The 18190-nt window shown below is 40.5% G+C and overlaps 1 protein-coding gene across 1 annotated transcript in view; it reads right to left on the reverse strand.

Annotated features, from left to right (window-relative positions):
• The window catches only part of LOC142490651 (3 beta-hydroxysteroid dehydrogenase/Delta 5-->4-isomerase-like), a 30380-nt gene that overhangs the window by 4144 nt on the left and 8046 nt on the right, over positions 1–18190 (reverse strand). Inside the window, exon 3 of the mRNA XM_075593067.1 lies at positions 12029–12216. Coding sequence (XP_075449182.1) covers positions 12029–12216 — 188 coding nt within the window. The remainder of the gene's footprint in view (positions 1–12028; positions 12217–18190) is intronic.

The raw sequence follows: 18190 nt of genomic DNA on the forward strand, positions 1-18190 counted from the left end.
ACGAAGAGGGGGTGTATGAAGGAGGGGGAGGAAGTGACTCGCCCTCTTTCTGCTTGTTAATGTATGGTTAAATTGTCTTTTGTGATTTGTTTTAAAAAGATAGAGAAACATAAAGGATAAGAGAGCAAATGTAAAAAAAAAAGAAGAGAAACTGAGTGTTCACTGTTGTAATTGTCACAGCTGACGGTGCCGGGCAATGTTCTAATTGCATCAGATGGTAAGGATGGATCAGTTATCCAGTTGGAAATAAGGTGGGGAAGGCGGTGCAGGGCTGTGGCTATGGCAGCCAATCTGGTGATGTCCTTTTGAGTTGGCTGGTGGTATTAAAATATATCTCCTTCTAGGCCAGTATGGCTGGTAGGCTTTGGGGTTATTTCCGGTGGGAAGAGAATTTGATTAACACAGGTTTCGGCGCAATCTGATGCTGATAATAATTGGCCATTGGTTTTGCTAATAAAAGCTGTGGCCACTTGACCCTATTTAGTTGTCCGTGTTGATTGGGTAAAAGGGGTAGGGTGCTAAGGCATAGAGGGGGTCAGCTTGAGACCTCCAATGTCATGTTCACCGCCCGGAATGGACAGATCAACATTGCCTGACAGAGGACAGTGTGATGCTACTCCTGCAGTGCAACCAGATGCTGCTGCTGTTTGCACTAGAGGTACATATTTTATGAACACCCCAAAAATATTATAATTGAAAATATTTAAGATCAAATTTGACAGATTTGAATAAATAACAATGAATAGACAATACACAACCAAATGAATGAGGGGGGGGGGGTGGTGGAGGGGGGGGGATGAATCACAGCCATTTTTTAAAACTTTTTTTTATTTATTTATTTAATTAATTAACTGGCGCCCGGCCGGAGTCATCGCGGGCCGCACAGAGAGACCAGGCGGGCCGCATGCGGCCCGTGGGCCGTATGTTGTGCAGGACTGGTGTAGATAGTATAAACAGGTTTATGTATCGTGAGTTAAAAGAACAATTGCATCACATTTAGTACATATATACTTGGGGGGTCTTATCTGGAGGTCCTAGTCCCAGCCACATTGTTGAAAGTCCTTTTTTCCGCCTCGCGCGTTGCGACACTCGGCACAAGGAGATTCACACAGCCATTTCCAGACGTTTTTGTTCCTGCAACCTGAAATCTCGCGAGACGCGAGACTCCGTGATGTCACAGTCAGGAAGAGAACGCTGAGTGAGTGTGCCAGCGCTCCCCGGCATCCTGACAATGCGCAAGGAGGAAAAAAGGACTTTTGTTCTCTTTGTTCTCCAAAGTAACTACAACACACAACACTGCGAAATGCTCAAAGAACTAGGTTAGCCATCACTTGTGTCGAGGCGCAAATTTAATCTTTCCTGTCTTGTCTTCAAATACATCTTGGATAAGCTACCCCCGTATCTGAACAAGCACTTCATCCATACCACATGCAGCACTTATCACCTGAGATCTGACTCCAAAGGACTTTTCATGGTCCCAAGGTTTAACAAAGTATCTGACCGCTCCGCCTTCTCTTACCGTGCACCCCAAAACTGGAACAATCTACCTAAGACTCTCAAAACCACCACCAGTCTAGGTTCTTTCAAAACTAAAGCTGTCTCAAATTTTAATGTGGCCTGTAACTATTACATACACCTATAACTTATTTTATCTTTAACTTTTCTTGCAATGTCTTCATATTTAATGTAGAACCCTGTTCACCTAATGTAATGCGATGTCTTTATATATAATGTATAACCTTGTTCACCTAACATACCCATGTATTTGTAACCATGTATCTGTCATCATAACGCTCTCTGTATTACTTCCTGGTAAAACATTTTATTAATAAATACATTTATCAGAGACTATATTGAAGTTTATGATACTTCTGATGCTAAAAATCAGCAAGACTTACTCAAAATCAGTTCGTTTCACAGTAAATCAGTGAGAGTTGAAATGTCTGATTATAGCTCGGTAAATGTAGTACTTTCCACTAGGAATTTTTTTTTTTTTACGACAAAACTGCCAGAATTATCCTCATACAAAAAGGTAGTGACAAGAATTGTCTTGGAAAAATGTTTATATTGCCAATTTCGCATGTTACTGTATATGAATTCAACATTTCTAAGCTCGTTCCAGTCTAGGTTTTACACAATGTTATTACAATATCTGTAAGGGTATATTCAGCTGAGTTCACTAACCTAAGCTACAACTTTTGCTTCTGCGGATGCACAGGGAAAGTTAATAGGTACATTCCTTTACCTTAAACATTTATAATGTGGGTGGCAGGGGAGAGTTTTTTTAATCACCTGAACAAGAAGGTCAACCAGAGTTGATACATGGCCCCGGCATCTATTGACTCTAGTTCATGATATCCCAAATTTGTAATACATTCTATTTCCTATACTTAGATGATGATCAATGTGCAAAATCAATTTGAAAAATTACACTACTGTAGGTACAGTACATAACGGAGAAAGTTTGCATGACTTGTTGTAATATTTACACAACATAGAAACAAACTCATATTTTGTAAGTGGGTACTCTTTAATCTTCTGCCCCCTGAGAGCTATTAGATTTGCATAAGGTTTTAAAATCCCATCATACTAAAAGAATCAGAATCCAAGAATTTCATGCTCCAGGGGAGATCACCCCTGAGTTTCAAAATAATAATAACAAAACAAAAAAAAGAGGCTTTTTGTGTTTATTTTAGTTAAGTATGACAACTCATTATATGAATTTCTGAAATGTTTGTAAACAGAAATTGTATTTTGCTAGTGTAACGGGTTTCCCCCCCCCCCCCAATCTCACATTGGCCCGGGTAATCTAACCAATCCCCATTACGTGATCGTGTATGGTGGTGCACCTGCAAGTAACAGGACTCCTGAGTCTCCCGCTTGATGGTATTAGGGGATGTCATCAGGACAGGTAGCTGAGGTAGTGGGTGCGAGTCCTACCTATATCCAGTGCAGCGCCTCCACCTCATCAGGATCTGTGCTTCCGCAGGGAGATGGTCCTGGTGAGGAACTCCTTCTTGGTGGTGCCATCCACTGCTGAGTAACTCCACACTCACACAGTGGAGGTATATTCAAACAGGGCATCTTTATTGATGGTTGGTATGGGCAAGCTGCCCCTCACAGATAACAGCTCAGCCACTCATCTCCTTGCAGCATTCCATTAGGAAGGTCCCTTCTCTAATAGATCTGCTTTCCACCTCTACTCTTAAAGAGATTCCCCAGCTTCTCTGGCTGCTGTAAGCTCCTCTCTTGAGCTGCTTTGTCTCTCTCAGCTCCTCTAACTCTGCTGCGTATGCTCACTGACTCACAGCTAGCAGGAGACACTGCAACATTGTTGCAGACCTTCACGTGCCTCTCACTGAACTGAACAGCACAACAACAGGAAACTGAACTTCTAACTTTAGGCAGTGCTGTGTCTTATATCACCCCCCCGGAGAACAAACATGCCCTGTATCCTAAGTGGGAACACACTGCATGTTGTCACTTCCTTTGGGGACATATGACACCTCACCAGAGTGTGAGGGCAAACCTCCATTGATTGTTGCTGGCACTCCTGCACACTTACCAGGGTTACTGCCAACATGAGAAAGAGATATGTACACCAATCCTAGACATGGCTACACTAGCATATAACCAATCTAAACTGCTATCTTTGGAGAGATCTGTATTTACACATATATTGTGTATTACACTTAGACTTGTACTGTATTCCCATGGTATTTTCTAACATTGTATAGTAGGTTAGAACATTCACAAGTGACAAGCAAGAGAGGAAATGACTATAGACATTAGGGGAAAAAAGTAGTCCAGATTTATGATCATATAGAGATGCCTTGGATCTCCTTGGTGTAACTTCCACTTACTGTACACGTCTGACAGCATATTAAACTTTATTATGTCCATCTGATAAATGTACTTAAAAGGGATAAAGTCCTCTGTGTACGAAACGCTTAGGTGCGTTCATTTAGTCCCTTTTTTCACTGTATGTTTAGCTTGCAATAAATTACCCCGTTTGTCAGTTTTGGAGTGGCCTGGCCTTTTTTCCATCTTTGGATACTGGAAGAAGGATTTCCTCGGCTGTGCTTCATCTACACCTACTATCTTCTTATCTACTACGGATGGATTGCACGCCAATGATGACAAAAGTGCCCCATGGGTAACACAGGTAAAGAGCCCCAGTGCCTTATCATTTCCTGTTTACCATGGACATTGTCCTTTATACATAATATAGCTGGTTGGGTACTCATTATAGTGTACATAGTTGTGGATGTCAGGCCGACTCCACTAGTCACTTATCCCTTCTAGTTTTGTTCTATTACATTGGGGGCACTCCATCGTTACTTGGACTATCAATTATGGAATTATGATGTTTTTATAATTTGCATATGGAATTGGTCACAATTGTTGAGCACCACAGTTACCACGTTTTTGGCCACATAGAACCTGCTTGATTTTTTTACAGCTGCAATATGAATATATTACTGGTAAAATGAGACTGAGTTCAATGAGCTTGCCCAAGACATGCAAACAAAACACTGCACAATTATATTGATACAGTACATGAACATATAGTCTCAAGCACGCAAACCCCTTCAAGCTAATCAGCAATGCATTTTAAAGCTATCCTACAGTCCTAAAACCAGATTAAACTATTGCCAAAGATTTCTGAATAGGTTAAAATTTAAATTATTTTTTAAATTGTATGTTTTAATAACTACATTTTTTTTCAAGTAACACCTCCACTTTTAGCCCTCAGACATAGCTTTGCTGAGATGGGCCACGTGACTGCGTAATGCTAAAGACCCCAACAGTAAGATAAATGAATGAATGAATAACCAGATACTTGTAGGGGGGACCCCTAAACATAAACTTAATAGAAGACAGGTACTGGGTTGCAGTCCCGGATGGTAAGCTCACTAATAAGTGACGCTGTTGTTAACAATAACACCTGGAAGATTGAGCATAATAACACCCTATAATGTACCAATTGTCTAAATAAAGTCCTGAACAGGAAAACATGTAGCAAGCGATTGACTCACTCTGAGTGCTGCACAGTCCATGCGATCCAAAGGTGAGGGGTCCCCAGGTGTGCTTCCGTCCAAGGGGTAGGCTAGTAGAGAAGGAGAAAAACTGGAAGGGCACTACTGTAGGTATCAAAAAAGTAGAAAGGAGGGTGCGTATCCCATAAAAAGATTATTTATTGGTCATGGAAAAACAGGGCAATGGAGAGTCCTACCAACGTTTCACGCTTCACAGAGCGCTTTCTCAAGGTATACCTGTCACGATGACATCAACTTTTATCAAGTTGCAAAATAAATTGTGATTTATTTCCTTAATAGACAAACACACGACATCTGCAGAATACACTTAAAAAAACACTCACTGGGATAACAAAATAAAAGAAATTGTCCTTTGAACGAAAGAAATTGTCATTTGCTTGCCAGTGCAAGAAATGCAGCCTTGGTTTTAAAAGTCCTGTGGTTATGTGGTTGTTAACCCCTTCACTCCTGGACTGGTTGCTGCTGTACTGGAACAAAGTCTTGCATCTTTACATCATGGATTAAAATTCAAGAATCACACTGGGAATAAATGGGAAGCCACAGTTATAGACTGGCCAAAGCTATCTTTAACATGTGGATCCAATCCCCTCGTGGGAACAAAAAAACCCCACAAATAGCCAAGTGACCCACAGTTCATAAGACCGGTCAAAAGGGCTGTCCGGTGGGCAGGGCGCATGGGTCAGGTTGACGCCCATGCCACTTAGCATACCTGGGCTACACCCATAACTTAGGGGCCACTAAGTCTGATTTTTGACCCGGAGGGGTCACTAGCCTGACATCTGCTGTGCATCAGTATGTCAGTTTTGTATACATTATGGGTCTCTGGGTCTTGTCATAATTGACACTCTTTTAGACAGGGGGACTCTAAATCTGTGGGAGCCTTTTGAGGCTCCACCATAAAAAATAATTACAACCCTTTGAGGCTTGGTCATAAAAATACCGAAGCTCATTCACCCATAATCACAGCTGGATGTCCAAGTAATTCCTGCTTGGACTTACAAAAAAATATCTCCTGCCTTATATTTAAGATCTGCTATCATGTGTTGGTTAGAGGGTATGGCAAGCAATGCATCTTGTCTTTTATCCTCGCAGACAGGGAATGGCCTGCTCATGGGGAATAAAAATGGCGGGGATAGGGCAACAACAGTAATGCATAGCAAATAAGGTATTAACCCTTTCCTCCCCGTCACAATACATATCACAACTTTATTAACATATATATAGACACAAAATGACATAACCAGCCAATACTCACAGCTCACATGCGATCCACCCACTTTGATTGCTAATGGTCTTCTGATGTGTAAACACCTAATCAGTATATTCAGACACAAAGACGACAGTGACTAACTCCGCCCCCAACTACCAATCCGGAGACATGCGTGGTCTAGCAGCCCCCAGTAGTACGCGCTTGCGCAGTAACCAACTGAGGGAAGAGGCCTCAATGTCAATGGAGGCCATGGGGCGTGGGGAGAGTGCGTCATCAAATGGCCCTGACTGTATACCTCACTGGGGCTCTAATTGCGCGCGCAACTGTGCTTTGCAAGACACTAGTCCCTCCCCGCTGTGGGAGCAGACACAGTGAGTTTCGGACCATCGGCGGAGTGCGCTTGCGCAATACCAACCGTCACGTCAGAGGCTCACAGAATACCCCAAGTGTGGGGTGGGAGAATGAAAAGCCAGAGCGCAGAATTATGCACAGCACAGAGGGTGAACACATAGTGTGCTGTGAAATACAAACACAAATCAATAAACTTAAAATATACATTAACAAAGAAAACATATTTGTAGAACCCCCCTGTCTTAATCTCTAATAAACTTCAAAATGATCTTGGAAGCTATGATAGAGTATTTTTTCCTGTCAATTATACGTATATCTGTTATACACTTTGTTATGTTTCAACAGCTGGATGTACTGGCTAAGGTTATATAGTGGATATATGTGCTAAGCAACCATGGGCATATATGTATGGGGGAACCTTTCTAGACAAATAACATCTTATCATCACATTATATTAGGTTTCTCCACTCAATTTCATGTTCTTTGCTTGCGATTCTATATCCACTCTATTTATTCACCATCATCAGCTCCCTAAACAAATCAGGATGTTGGTTTGACTATACATATGCCAAGTGATAGTTTTTATTTACCCCTTCTGGTCGATTAACATCATTTAGAAGAGATTAAGACAGGGGGGTTCTACAAATATGTTTTCTTTGTTAATGTATATTTTAAGTTTATTGATTTGAATAGTGTTATGTGGTTTTATTTCACAGCACACTATGTGTTCACCCTCTGTGCTGCGCATAATTCTGCGCTCTAGCTTTTCATTCTCCCACCCCGCACTTGGGGAATTCTGTGAGCCTCTGACGCGACGGTTGGTATTGCGCAAGCGCACTCCGCCGATGGTCCGGAGCTCACTGTGTCTGCTCCCACTGCGGCGAGGGACTAGTGTCTTGCAGAGCGTAGTTGCGCACGCACTTAGAGCCCCAGTGAGGTATACAGTCAGGGTCATTTGATGAGGCGCTCTCCCCATGCCCCACGGCCTCCATTGACATTGAGGACTCTCCCTCAGTTGGTTACTGCACAAGCGCGTACTACTGGGGGTTGTTAGACCACGCATGTCTCTGGATTGGTAGTTGGGGGCGGAGTTAGTCACTGTCGTCTTTGTGTCTGAATATACTGATTAGGTGTATACACATCAGAAGACCATTAGCAATCAAAGTGGGTGGATCGCATGTGAGCTGTGAGTATTTTCTGGTTATGTCATTTTGTGTCTATATATACAGTATGTTAATAAAGTTGTGATATGTATACCTTGAGAAAGCGCTCTGTGAAGCGTGAAATGTTGGTAGGGCTCTCCATTGAACTGTTTTCCATGACCAATAAATAATCTTTTTATGGGATACGCACCCTCCTTTCTACTTTTTTGATACCTACTGTACAGTAGTGCTCTTCCAGTTTTTCTCCTTCTCTCCTTGCTGAGATGGGGCCTGAGTCCCTAATAATACTTAAGGTGCCACATGTGGCCTACGGTCCGACGGCGGGAAATAAGGACACAGTGTATGGGTGGTATAATGGCTTTATGTACGCCCTGAGTTAACCTCAATACCCTGTCATCCTTAGCAGGGGACCCCTACACAGATCATAAACAGTCATAAAACATTACATTTAACAGTAACGCTGCATGGGGGTAAATCAGTTTCAGTAGGGAACTAGCCACCCAACCCTGGGTATGTTGGCTTTGTGTTGGTGCCGGCACACTGTGGGAGCTCGTAGTGTACTAACGTGTTGCAGGCCTGTACTTCGAAAAGGGTGCTTATGTACCATTGTATTTGGTGGTGCTTGAACTCCCTGTCAGGACCTGACTTGGCCCTCTCTATCATGGCCGCCCCCTCTTTAAAGACTCCTCTCCCTCTTAGTCCCAACCTCTTCCGCAACCTTTATCATTGTCTGCTATCATGTCCATTGACAGTCACTTGTCCATACCACATTGGAGAGGAACCTGCCAGGGGGCAGTGCAAGTCTGTGGATCTCATCACACACGGGGTTACATGAATATTTCCTATTGTTTTTGCTTACAATGAGAAATCGCAAAAGGGATGTAGATTTTGCAATGTTGTCTGTTTCACCGCAATGTAATCAAATGTATTCACACTCCCTGCATGTCAAGTACCCAACTAGAAAGACAGGAGAGGAAAGCAGTAAAGCACAACCTAAACCTAAGGTTATAATGTTTAAAAACATTGCCAGGGACACTTTCAAGTTTTTAAAAATATATATTATTATAAATACCTGCACGGATATTATTTAAAGGAATAATCCTGCTTAATTATTATTATTTTTATTACCGCATTCGATCTGGGGGTTCTCAGCAGCTGAACAGAGCTATTTTTTAGCTCCTGATCCCCAATTACCAAGATATTTACCGGGTTAAGTTATCATGTTACATGTAACTGTTTCATACGCCTATAATATATATTATCTTTAACTTTGCATGCAATGTCTGGTATATAATGTATACCCTGTTCATTTATGTAACTGTATTTGTAACCATGTATTATTTGTCTTAACTCTGTGCCCAGGACATACTTGAAAACGAGAAGTAACTCTCAATGTATTACTTCCTGGTAAAATATTTTATAAATAAACAAATAATGTTTTCCTGAGGGAATTTGAATGACCTTCCGAAAGGAAGCCACAAACAATGGCAATGCAGCTTCCTATTGGCTAGTGATTTTTCTAAAAAAAAATGTTTATAGTTTTTTTTATTCAAATTTCAGATTTTCATTAAATAAAAATACCACTTGAGAGCACATTCACATGCCTCAGACAGGTCCACAACCCTGCCTTTCTCCATTATTTGATGAGAGACTTCAACTAGACTTTGGGGCCACTTTGGCTGTTTGTCTGTTTTTTTCGTTTGTCTGTTTTCTCTCCACAGGCGAAACACTTTCACCAATTCTGATGAAGCTCTGAGGGGACCTTTACACCATCCTAACTTAGATCTGCCAGACGTTGTCATCAAATCGGTGCATTTCCTATCAGGGAATTATTGTTTTGCTTTTGAAGTGAAATTTGTTTTTGACCAGATTGTTGCTAAAAAAAAAAAAAATTAAATGTATTATTTTGTCATTTGTACTAAATTTACAGACAATGTGCTTGGAACATTTTAGAGAAATTAAATATTTAAAATGGAAATAAATTGGTAACCACATTAACAAGCAACAAACTCTAGATTTACTTTGACATGGAGGTGACAGCGATAATTATTCACTGCCCAACATGTTTTTTTTCACGATATCCATGAAGTCATATCTTATTTTGCATTAAAAGCAGTATGGATGGAAGGGAAGAAAGCATAATTATGCCACAGCATAAAGCATTAGTAAGACCACATCTTGAGTCTGGAGTACAGATTGGAGTACAGCTCCATTAAAAAGAAAGCCGGCGTAATATTTGTTTTTGCCAAACGAGACAAAGGTTCGCAAGCGGACTGAAACGTTGATGCTTGTGCAATAAATGTTATAATTTTTGGAAGACCAGTGGAGTGCCCCTTTTTCTGTTTTTTTATTTGCCAAAAGAGAAACAGAACCCCATCTCCTAAATAATACTAGAGCCTAGTTAGTCTTTGGGACTAAGCCAAGCGGAGAAATACAAAGATCCGCAGTAATTTCTTTCAGGTGCTTTTCTTTTACTATGTGTTTATAATCATAAACTGACTTACTGTAAGATTTGTTTTACAAACAATATTATGATGAACCAAACTGGTTATCTTAAAACAAACACTGAAACCAGCACAAATTGTTTTCGCAGCCTATTACCGTAGCCCTCTAACCAAGGCTCCATCGTGCTTCCTATCACCAGTGATTGTGCTCTTCTAACCAATATCTCTGAGCGGTTCCTTGTTTAGAAGACCCTTAATACGTTGCATACATATAACTCTTTCATGTCCCCCCATGAAGTGCCTATATTTGTGCCTGAACCTACAGTTATAGCCCCATCTACTTTTGGCCACCAACCAACCCATGAAAACCCTACGCCTCTGAGGTCCTACTGCTAACCACATGGTCTATGTACATAAATAATGAGGAATATTTATTTTGCCCCTTCTCCCCTATAATGCTAGTTAAAAAAGAGAAACCTTGAAGCCAGTTACCAAAACCCATTGCATTATGACACTTTCCCCATGACGCCTCCTTTTGTCCAAAACTTTTTTGTTTTAACTACTGTATTGTATCTTGATCAGTTAATAAAGACCATATATTTACATACAGTATTCAGCATTCTAATTTTTTTCTTTAAGGACTAAAAGCAAAGACATAACTAAAGTACTTGATAGGCACAGATATAAATATTGAGTATAAATAACATCTCATTTTTGATTGCTCTGTACCGATGTTCCACCAACAGCTATCTGCAGGAGTGAAGGTACTGTGTGTGTGTATGTGTGTGTGTATGTGTGTGTATGTGTGTGTGTATGTGTGTGTATGTGTGCGTGTATGTAGAGATTGTGAGATATGTATTAAATAATAATTTTAAAATAAAAAAAATGTAATAAAAATAATTTTTATATATTTAACTTTGACACACACACACACACACACACACACACACACACACACACACACACACACACACACACACACACACACACACACACACACACACACACACACACACACACACACACACACACACACACACACACACATTACAGCACCGGTAGCGGCGCAAAATTATTCATTTCCTCATCTTCTCCCTCGTCAGTCTGCTCCAAGCTCCCTACTGTGCGCGCGCAGCCCTAATTATAGAATATCTGGCTATCCTCAGCCAACTAAAACTGCCGCGCGTGCGCACGGAGTAGCACGCGCACGCACTATAGAACCAGCCTTACCCTGCTGTTATTTCCAAATTCTCCTTACAAACTAACTTCTCCCCTGATCTATCCCCAGATCTTATGATAATTAAATTAAAATCAGATCGTAACACTGCGAAAACAACGTTTTAAACCTAAAGATGAGAAGGTAAGAAGGTAAGGTAGCCTGCTTCATTGATTCTAGATGTCATGGCTAAGAAGAATGGGGAGCGAACACCACACTACAGCATCCTTCTTACCTGCTGGCCTTGTTAAGGTCGGGGAATGGGGATCACCAGCTAGGAGAGGGGCAGGTGGTGAAGGTAGGATGCCCAATGGTAAGAACTGATAAATTCAAACCTCTGCGCTGCCTTGTGTGCCTCCTCCTAGCCGACGTGACACATTCCCCTGCACGAGACCTTGCTCAAGACAGCAGGTAAGAATGATGCTGCAGTGTGGGTTTGGTGGTGGGTTGGTGGGCCCTCTCCATGACGTCCCTGCTTCTATGCAGAAGGCCTTACCTTCATTATCTCCTCAACATTCATTTTAAAAGATTGTTTTTTCCGTTTTATGATCTGGCTTTAACTTCACTATCATTAGAGGTAATACTGGCAGCATCTGTTTGTCACAGTATGTCTGGACAGCATTAGCCATTATAGGTTTTTCAGGTGAGGATTTATTTAAAGAAATTATAGCTGTACTGTAACCACAGAATGTTGAATGTGCAGCATCACTCAAGATAAGAGTATGCTTATATTCTGTAATATCTGCTTTAATTAATATTACGCTGGTGGAAGCTGGAGACACAAAGACAAAATTAAAGGTTAGAATATTTAAAGGTACCCATCATGACATATCACAAATAGGCAGACATAATAAATGGTGTTTAGTACAAATTCTGCCCATCTCTTTCTGAAGCATTTCATCTTTGCTATAAATACCCATATTTAGTCTTGGTATCAAGGCAATTGAGGGGGCAAAGCTGATGCAAAACGAGGCATTTCCCCTTGCATGTCCTAGGGCATTATTCTATAATGTCCAAAGCAGCCGTTTAGGCCGTTATCCCCTTTGGATAGTTTATTTCACTCCCAGCTTACGTATCAAACCTATATGTTTTCTGGCATTTTTAGTCCTGCCTTTCTAATAATGATGTACATGACTGCAAATCCCAGAATTCTAAATGATTATAGGACATGCCAAGGCCACAGCAGGACCTGTTTCACATGCTCAGTATGTGATTGTCCCATACATCAAAATTATTTACAGGTATGTGCTAAGTGGAAATAGCCGTGTTAGTCCAGTTGCGATAGTGCAGAGTAAATGAGTACTTCAGTAATAAGTGATACTTTTTTTTATTTTAACTAACAAATAATATTATAAGACAAGCTTTCGAGTATTCTCTCTCTTCTTCGGGTCAAGCAATTCTGATTCACAAAGATCCCATGAGTTTAACACAGATGTGAAAAAAAACAAGATACGAATCTAAGACATGAGAGGTGAAGAATTCATTGCAAATGGTAAATAAATACACAAGGCCAAAAATGGATGAAAGGATTACTTTGAAATTTGTGGATCATGTACAGTAGGACCATATATCCATCAGCAGTGTGAAGGAGGTGTGCAGCGGGGGAGAATGGTTTGAGATCAAAATTAAAAAAGAGGTAGGGAGAAATATTACACATTCTGATAGTGTGCAATAAAATCAATATCAGGATTAAGTCATCTTGTTTTAGTGTCAAAGAGTATTATCTTTTAGATGTTTTCTGTTCTTGAGTGCTTTTAAACATTCCTTTGAGAATTTTGATGTTTAAATAATTTATAAATGATCTGTCTGTGAGAAGTGGTGTCCCTCTAGAGTGCATTATCTTCCTTCTTCATGGTGTGTTATTGTGTGTCTGTGTAGGTTCATTCTGGTTTGACGTTTTTGGCTAGTTTCCCCAATGTAGCACCATTGGTCACATTTGCTGCATTCAATCACATACTGTATACCACATTCCTGGATGTGCAGCGGTATGACCCTCTAACATTAAATGTTCTCTGTTTGTGACTGGCTGTGGGATCTTGGCATATATGTTTACAAAGTTTGCACCACGTAATGTTGCACGGTCTTGTACCATTCTCAGCGTCCTTGAGTTGGTTATGAAGTTTTCTGTTTACTAACTTCTGTCTGAGGTTTGGCAGTTGCCGGAATGCAAGGATGGGAGGTTTGGGGAAGATATATTTTAACGTTTCATCCTCTGTCAGCATAGGTTGCAGGACTTTGATTATTTTTCACATTCCTCTATTGCACGGTTTTATGTGGCCACTAGTCGTATGCGTGTTGGTTGTTTTTTGCTTTTTGTATTGGAGCAGATGTTCTCGTGGGTCTTTAAGTAGAGTTGGCCAAATCAGCCCAAATCTGTTTCCCGGATTTTCTCGCATGTTCCCCCCTAATCCGTTTTGCGGTATAAAATACGCAAACGGATGTGGATAGTTTTAGTCCACGTGGATTCATATAAAACCGCGATTGGATACAATACGTTGACGGATTTGTAGAATCCAATCCGTGGATTCAGCAATCAGTTGGCAGATTCTTAAAAATCCACCAACAGATTGCTGAATCCACAGATTGGACTGTACAAATCCAGCAACGGATTGCGGAATCCGCTGATTATATTAGCAATAATAATAAATAATCCTCAAAATGCGATCCGCCCTTTATGAGATTGATCTGCAGCAATCCGTGGACCAAAGAAACCAGCGGATCCACTGCGGATCCAAATCAGCCCCAAAAATGTGCCCATCTCTAGCTTTTAGTGAGGTTGTAAATGTTTTGGCAATAGTCTTTGGCTTGTATCGCCTCTGTCTTAATGATTCAGTCAGGGTTTTGAGGTATCTGTTCCTGTCTTTCGTGACTATTACTGAAGTACTCATTTACTCTACAGTTGTGTGCTAGAAATTATAAACCCTTTTGGTTCAATCTGCAATATGCTACAATAAAGCACGTAATGGACAGGATTCCCTTGTATAATTCAGACAATCCAGGAGGCGCAAAATATGGGGAAATAAGAAACAAAAACAAAAACAGTGCAAATTTAAGTGCAGACGTTGAGACTATATTCTGATAAGATGATAATATCTTGGCTCTACCGGTCTATCTACTCACAAGATGTTAGTGGTATATGCGCAATTGGCAGATAGGGCTGCCACCCCAGGTGGATGCTGTATGCTGTGGAACTCCCTCCAGGCTCGTCTCATCAGTGTGGCAATGATACATAAAGAGGAAAGAACAGAACTACATAGTGCGATCTGTCTTGAAATAGACTTTATAAAAAGTATATAGGCATATAAAATGTGCACTTACAATGTGCTAAAATTAAAATCGCATTTATCGTCCTGACGAAGCCATAGACAGCTTGCAAGAGCTGGGCGAAACGCGTTGAGTGGTGTTTTGGTCTAGTGAGGGAGCCGTAGCTGCACCGTCCTACTGAGCAGTGACATCACACGCACCGGAGGAGACACGGAATTTGGAGTCCCAGGTTGCAGACGAAGGAGATCCTGAGTCAGAGAGGAGGCGGTGAGAACGGCGGAGTACCCCCTAGATTCACTCTTAATGTGATAAATGCGATTTTAATTTTAGCACATTGTAAGTGCACATTTTATATGCCTATATACTTTTTATAAAGTCTATTTCAAGACAGATCGCGCTATGTAGTTCTGTTCTTTCCTCTTTATGTATCATTGCCACACTGATGAGACGAGCCTGGAGGGAGTTCCACAGCATACAGCATCCACCTGGGGTGGCAGCCCTATCTGCCAATTGCGCATATACCACTAACATCTTGTGAGTAGATAGACCGGTAGAGCCAAGATATTATCATCTTATCAGAATATAGTCTCAACATCTGCACTTAAATTTGCACTGTTTTTGTTTTTGTTTCTTATTTCCCCATATTTTGCTCCTCCTGGGAAACAGGTTCTACCAGAGGGTTTGAGCAGGGATATATTATTTGAGCACATATTTTATTGTATAATGCAATATTAACTTGCACGCAACCACTTTTTTATTTTAAGTTGTTAGCGCCTTATATTCACTATCATTCACAATACACAGGATTCCCTTGTAGCATTTCAATAAACTATTTATATATTTATATACAGTAACAGGTAGGTTACAGTTCTCTCTTACGTCAGTGTTTTTAATTCCCCATTTCTATATTGTTTCTAAAGAGGTCACATATAGTATCTATCCTATACTGTTCCTGGATTGGGCAACCCATCATGTATATATAAACTTCTGGGAATTAAAGCCAATATATATATGCCTAGAGTTGTTGCCAATTGTACTTCACAGTTTGTTTCATTAATTTTATTGAATGGTAATGTTACCATTTCATGAAAGCTACAGTTATTCTAAAATTGGACAAAATGTTTTTGCCATTTTAACAAAACCTGTTGTGAAAATCTGCCCAAAATGAGGAATGGTCCCAATTTTGAGTTGATAGGAAGGGGGATAGACTATAATATTTGCATGGAAAACCAAAAATTCGCCCGTCTGTATTTGGGGGTTGTACAGTTTGTATTTCACCTGGTCTGGAGTTGTTCATCTCTACCTTCTACACGTGCATGACCCCTAAAACAGATGTTCTACTCCATGATGTCTCTGAAAAGAGATTTTCTTTTGCCTAAATTGAGGTGCAATTGTATGCAGCGTTTTATGCAGCAAATACGTCAAGTACATATGTCTGGTAAATTCAAAGTCTAGAGTAGAGTTTATGTACATGTTAAGATCAATGGCCCAATTCCTGATGTATTTACCCTTGTGTGCTAATTTCAAGTCTTTGGCTTTAGGGAAGTTAATCCCCTTGAATGTATGCTAATTTGTCATTAAGAAAACGAAGTACTCAGGGGTACCAAGAGAGAGAATCCCCTTAAAGGTGCCCAGCAATAATTTATGAAATTATTTTAAAAATATATTTTTTAGTTAGTATAATCTTTTAAAAGAAAGGCATAGACAAACACGAATATTTAAAATCAAGGAGAACACCAAAATGGTGCATAGGTATGGTAATAACGCAGCCCTGTTGAGGCCCCAGGCACTTAGCCAAACGCAAGATTAGTTTGTGGAATAGAGAACTATATAGTTACTAAATGTATACAGTGTGGCAGACAGATGTAACTAGATATATTAATTGAGTCTCCAGTTCACTGCAACCCACTCAGCGGTGTTTAAAACAGATTGCAACTTAGTTTGCCATAATGTATAGTATGTGGTGGTTGTAAGGAGATTTTTTTAAGCCAGAACAGTTTAATAGGCTTATTACCTGGATACTTATAGTGAGATTCAAATTCCTAAAGGACTTCCTAGGGTTATTTAATTCCCAGAACTTTACGAAAAAGTCAGTTGACCCCCAAAATAAGAGGAGTCTCCGACCATATGCAGCTCTGTCAGTGGAGAAGATGTCGGTGAAAGCCAGCAAATTGCTTACAGACCTTCTAGGGCAGATCATGTACCATGGATCAAGGACAAGGTTCTTTAGTCCCCATGTAAGAGATATCTCTGACAAAATGTAGCACTAAGCAATGAAGCACTAACTGCTTCAAACAATACAAACATGAATTAAAACTGTTGATGGGAGAAGTGTATACACTAAAAATATGTAGGAATACTCACACGGCCATGTGTATAGATACTAGTTTCTTTGCACTTTTCTTGTCTATGGGTTTTGGATGATGCCTTTAGTTTCTCCTGACGTCGGTCCCCACTCACGAGGACTGACACAGCAAACCAGACTCCACCGGCAGAGCTGTGTCTCAGCTGCACTCAAGCAAGTGATACCGGACGCGGTAGCGGGGGCATGGCGGTTCACCAGTGAACCGGAGGAGCACTGTTGCTATCATAGCTAAGCATTATATGTAAGTTCATTTATTATGTTAGTTGCAATAAACATAGTATTTGCTTTTGAACTATTTGTCTAATCGTGATGTCTGGTTTGCTGTGGGACAACTTTTTCCCGGTAGCATGCATCAGTCCTCATGTGTGAATAAAACACATATACTGTATTAGGTTTGAGCGAGGTCCTTTCAATAATACTTAACTTGTAATTTAGCAAGGGCAATCCTGTGTCTGCCATCGTTCCATAGGAAGTACAAGATGATCTGTGTATACGCAAAATATCAGAGCATTTCAGGAGAAGTAGTATGTGTAAGGTGTAGTGTAAGGTGCAGATTAGCTCGGGGTATGAAATCATCTTAATAATAGCTGCCCGGCCAAACAATGGAACCGGTAGGTTTGTCTAGCCTTTTAGTTCAGCAGATAATTTAGAGAATTGGATTGAAGTTTAAACTGTATAGCTTTGATAGATCCGTGGGGGATAATGATCCCCACGTATTTAAACTTGGCCCCAACAATTTGGAAAGGGAGTGTGGCAGATAACGGAGCTCAAAAATTCTATTATGGAAGTTAGTTTGGGTAGTTGATGGTGTGGTTTGCTGACAAGAGGTCATCAACATGTAGTGATATTTTTACATTGTGTGTGTCCACTCTAAAACTTGCAAAACTACTCCCAATACAGTATATCGATAGCGAGCGGTTCAATGAGAATATTGAACAGCAACGGGGTAGGAGAAAGCTATGAGTTCCCACTCTGAGCATGAAAGCAAGTGAAAATAATGAGTAAGTAGAGTTTGAATCCGACACGGCTGGTGCCTTTGAACCGGGGATTTCGACAGATCAGTCACATTAAGTGAAATCTACATGTTTGTTTCTATCAATGACAATCCGCATGGTGG

Source organism: Ascaphus truei, chromosome 3 (genome assembly GCF_040206685.1).
Source record: "Ascaphus truei isolate aAscTru1 chromosome 3, aAscTru1.hap1, whole genome shotgun sequence".
Taxonomy (NCBI): Eukaryota; Metazoa; Chordata; class Amphibia; order Anura; family Ascaphidae; genus Ascaphus; species Ascaphus truei.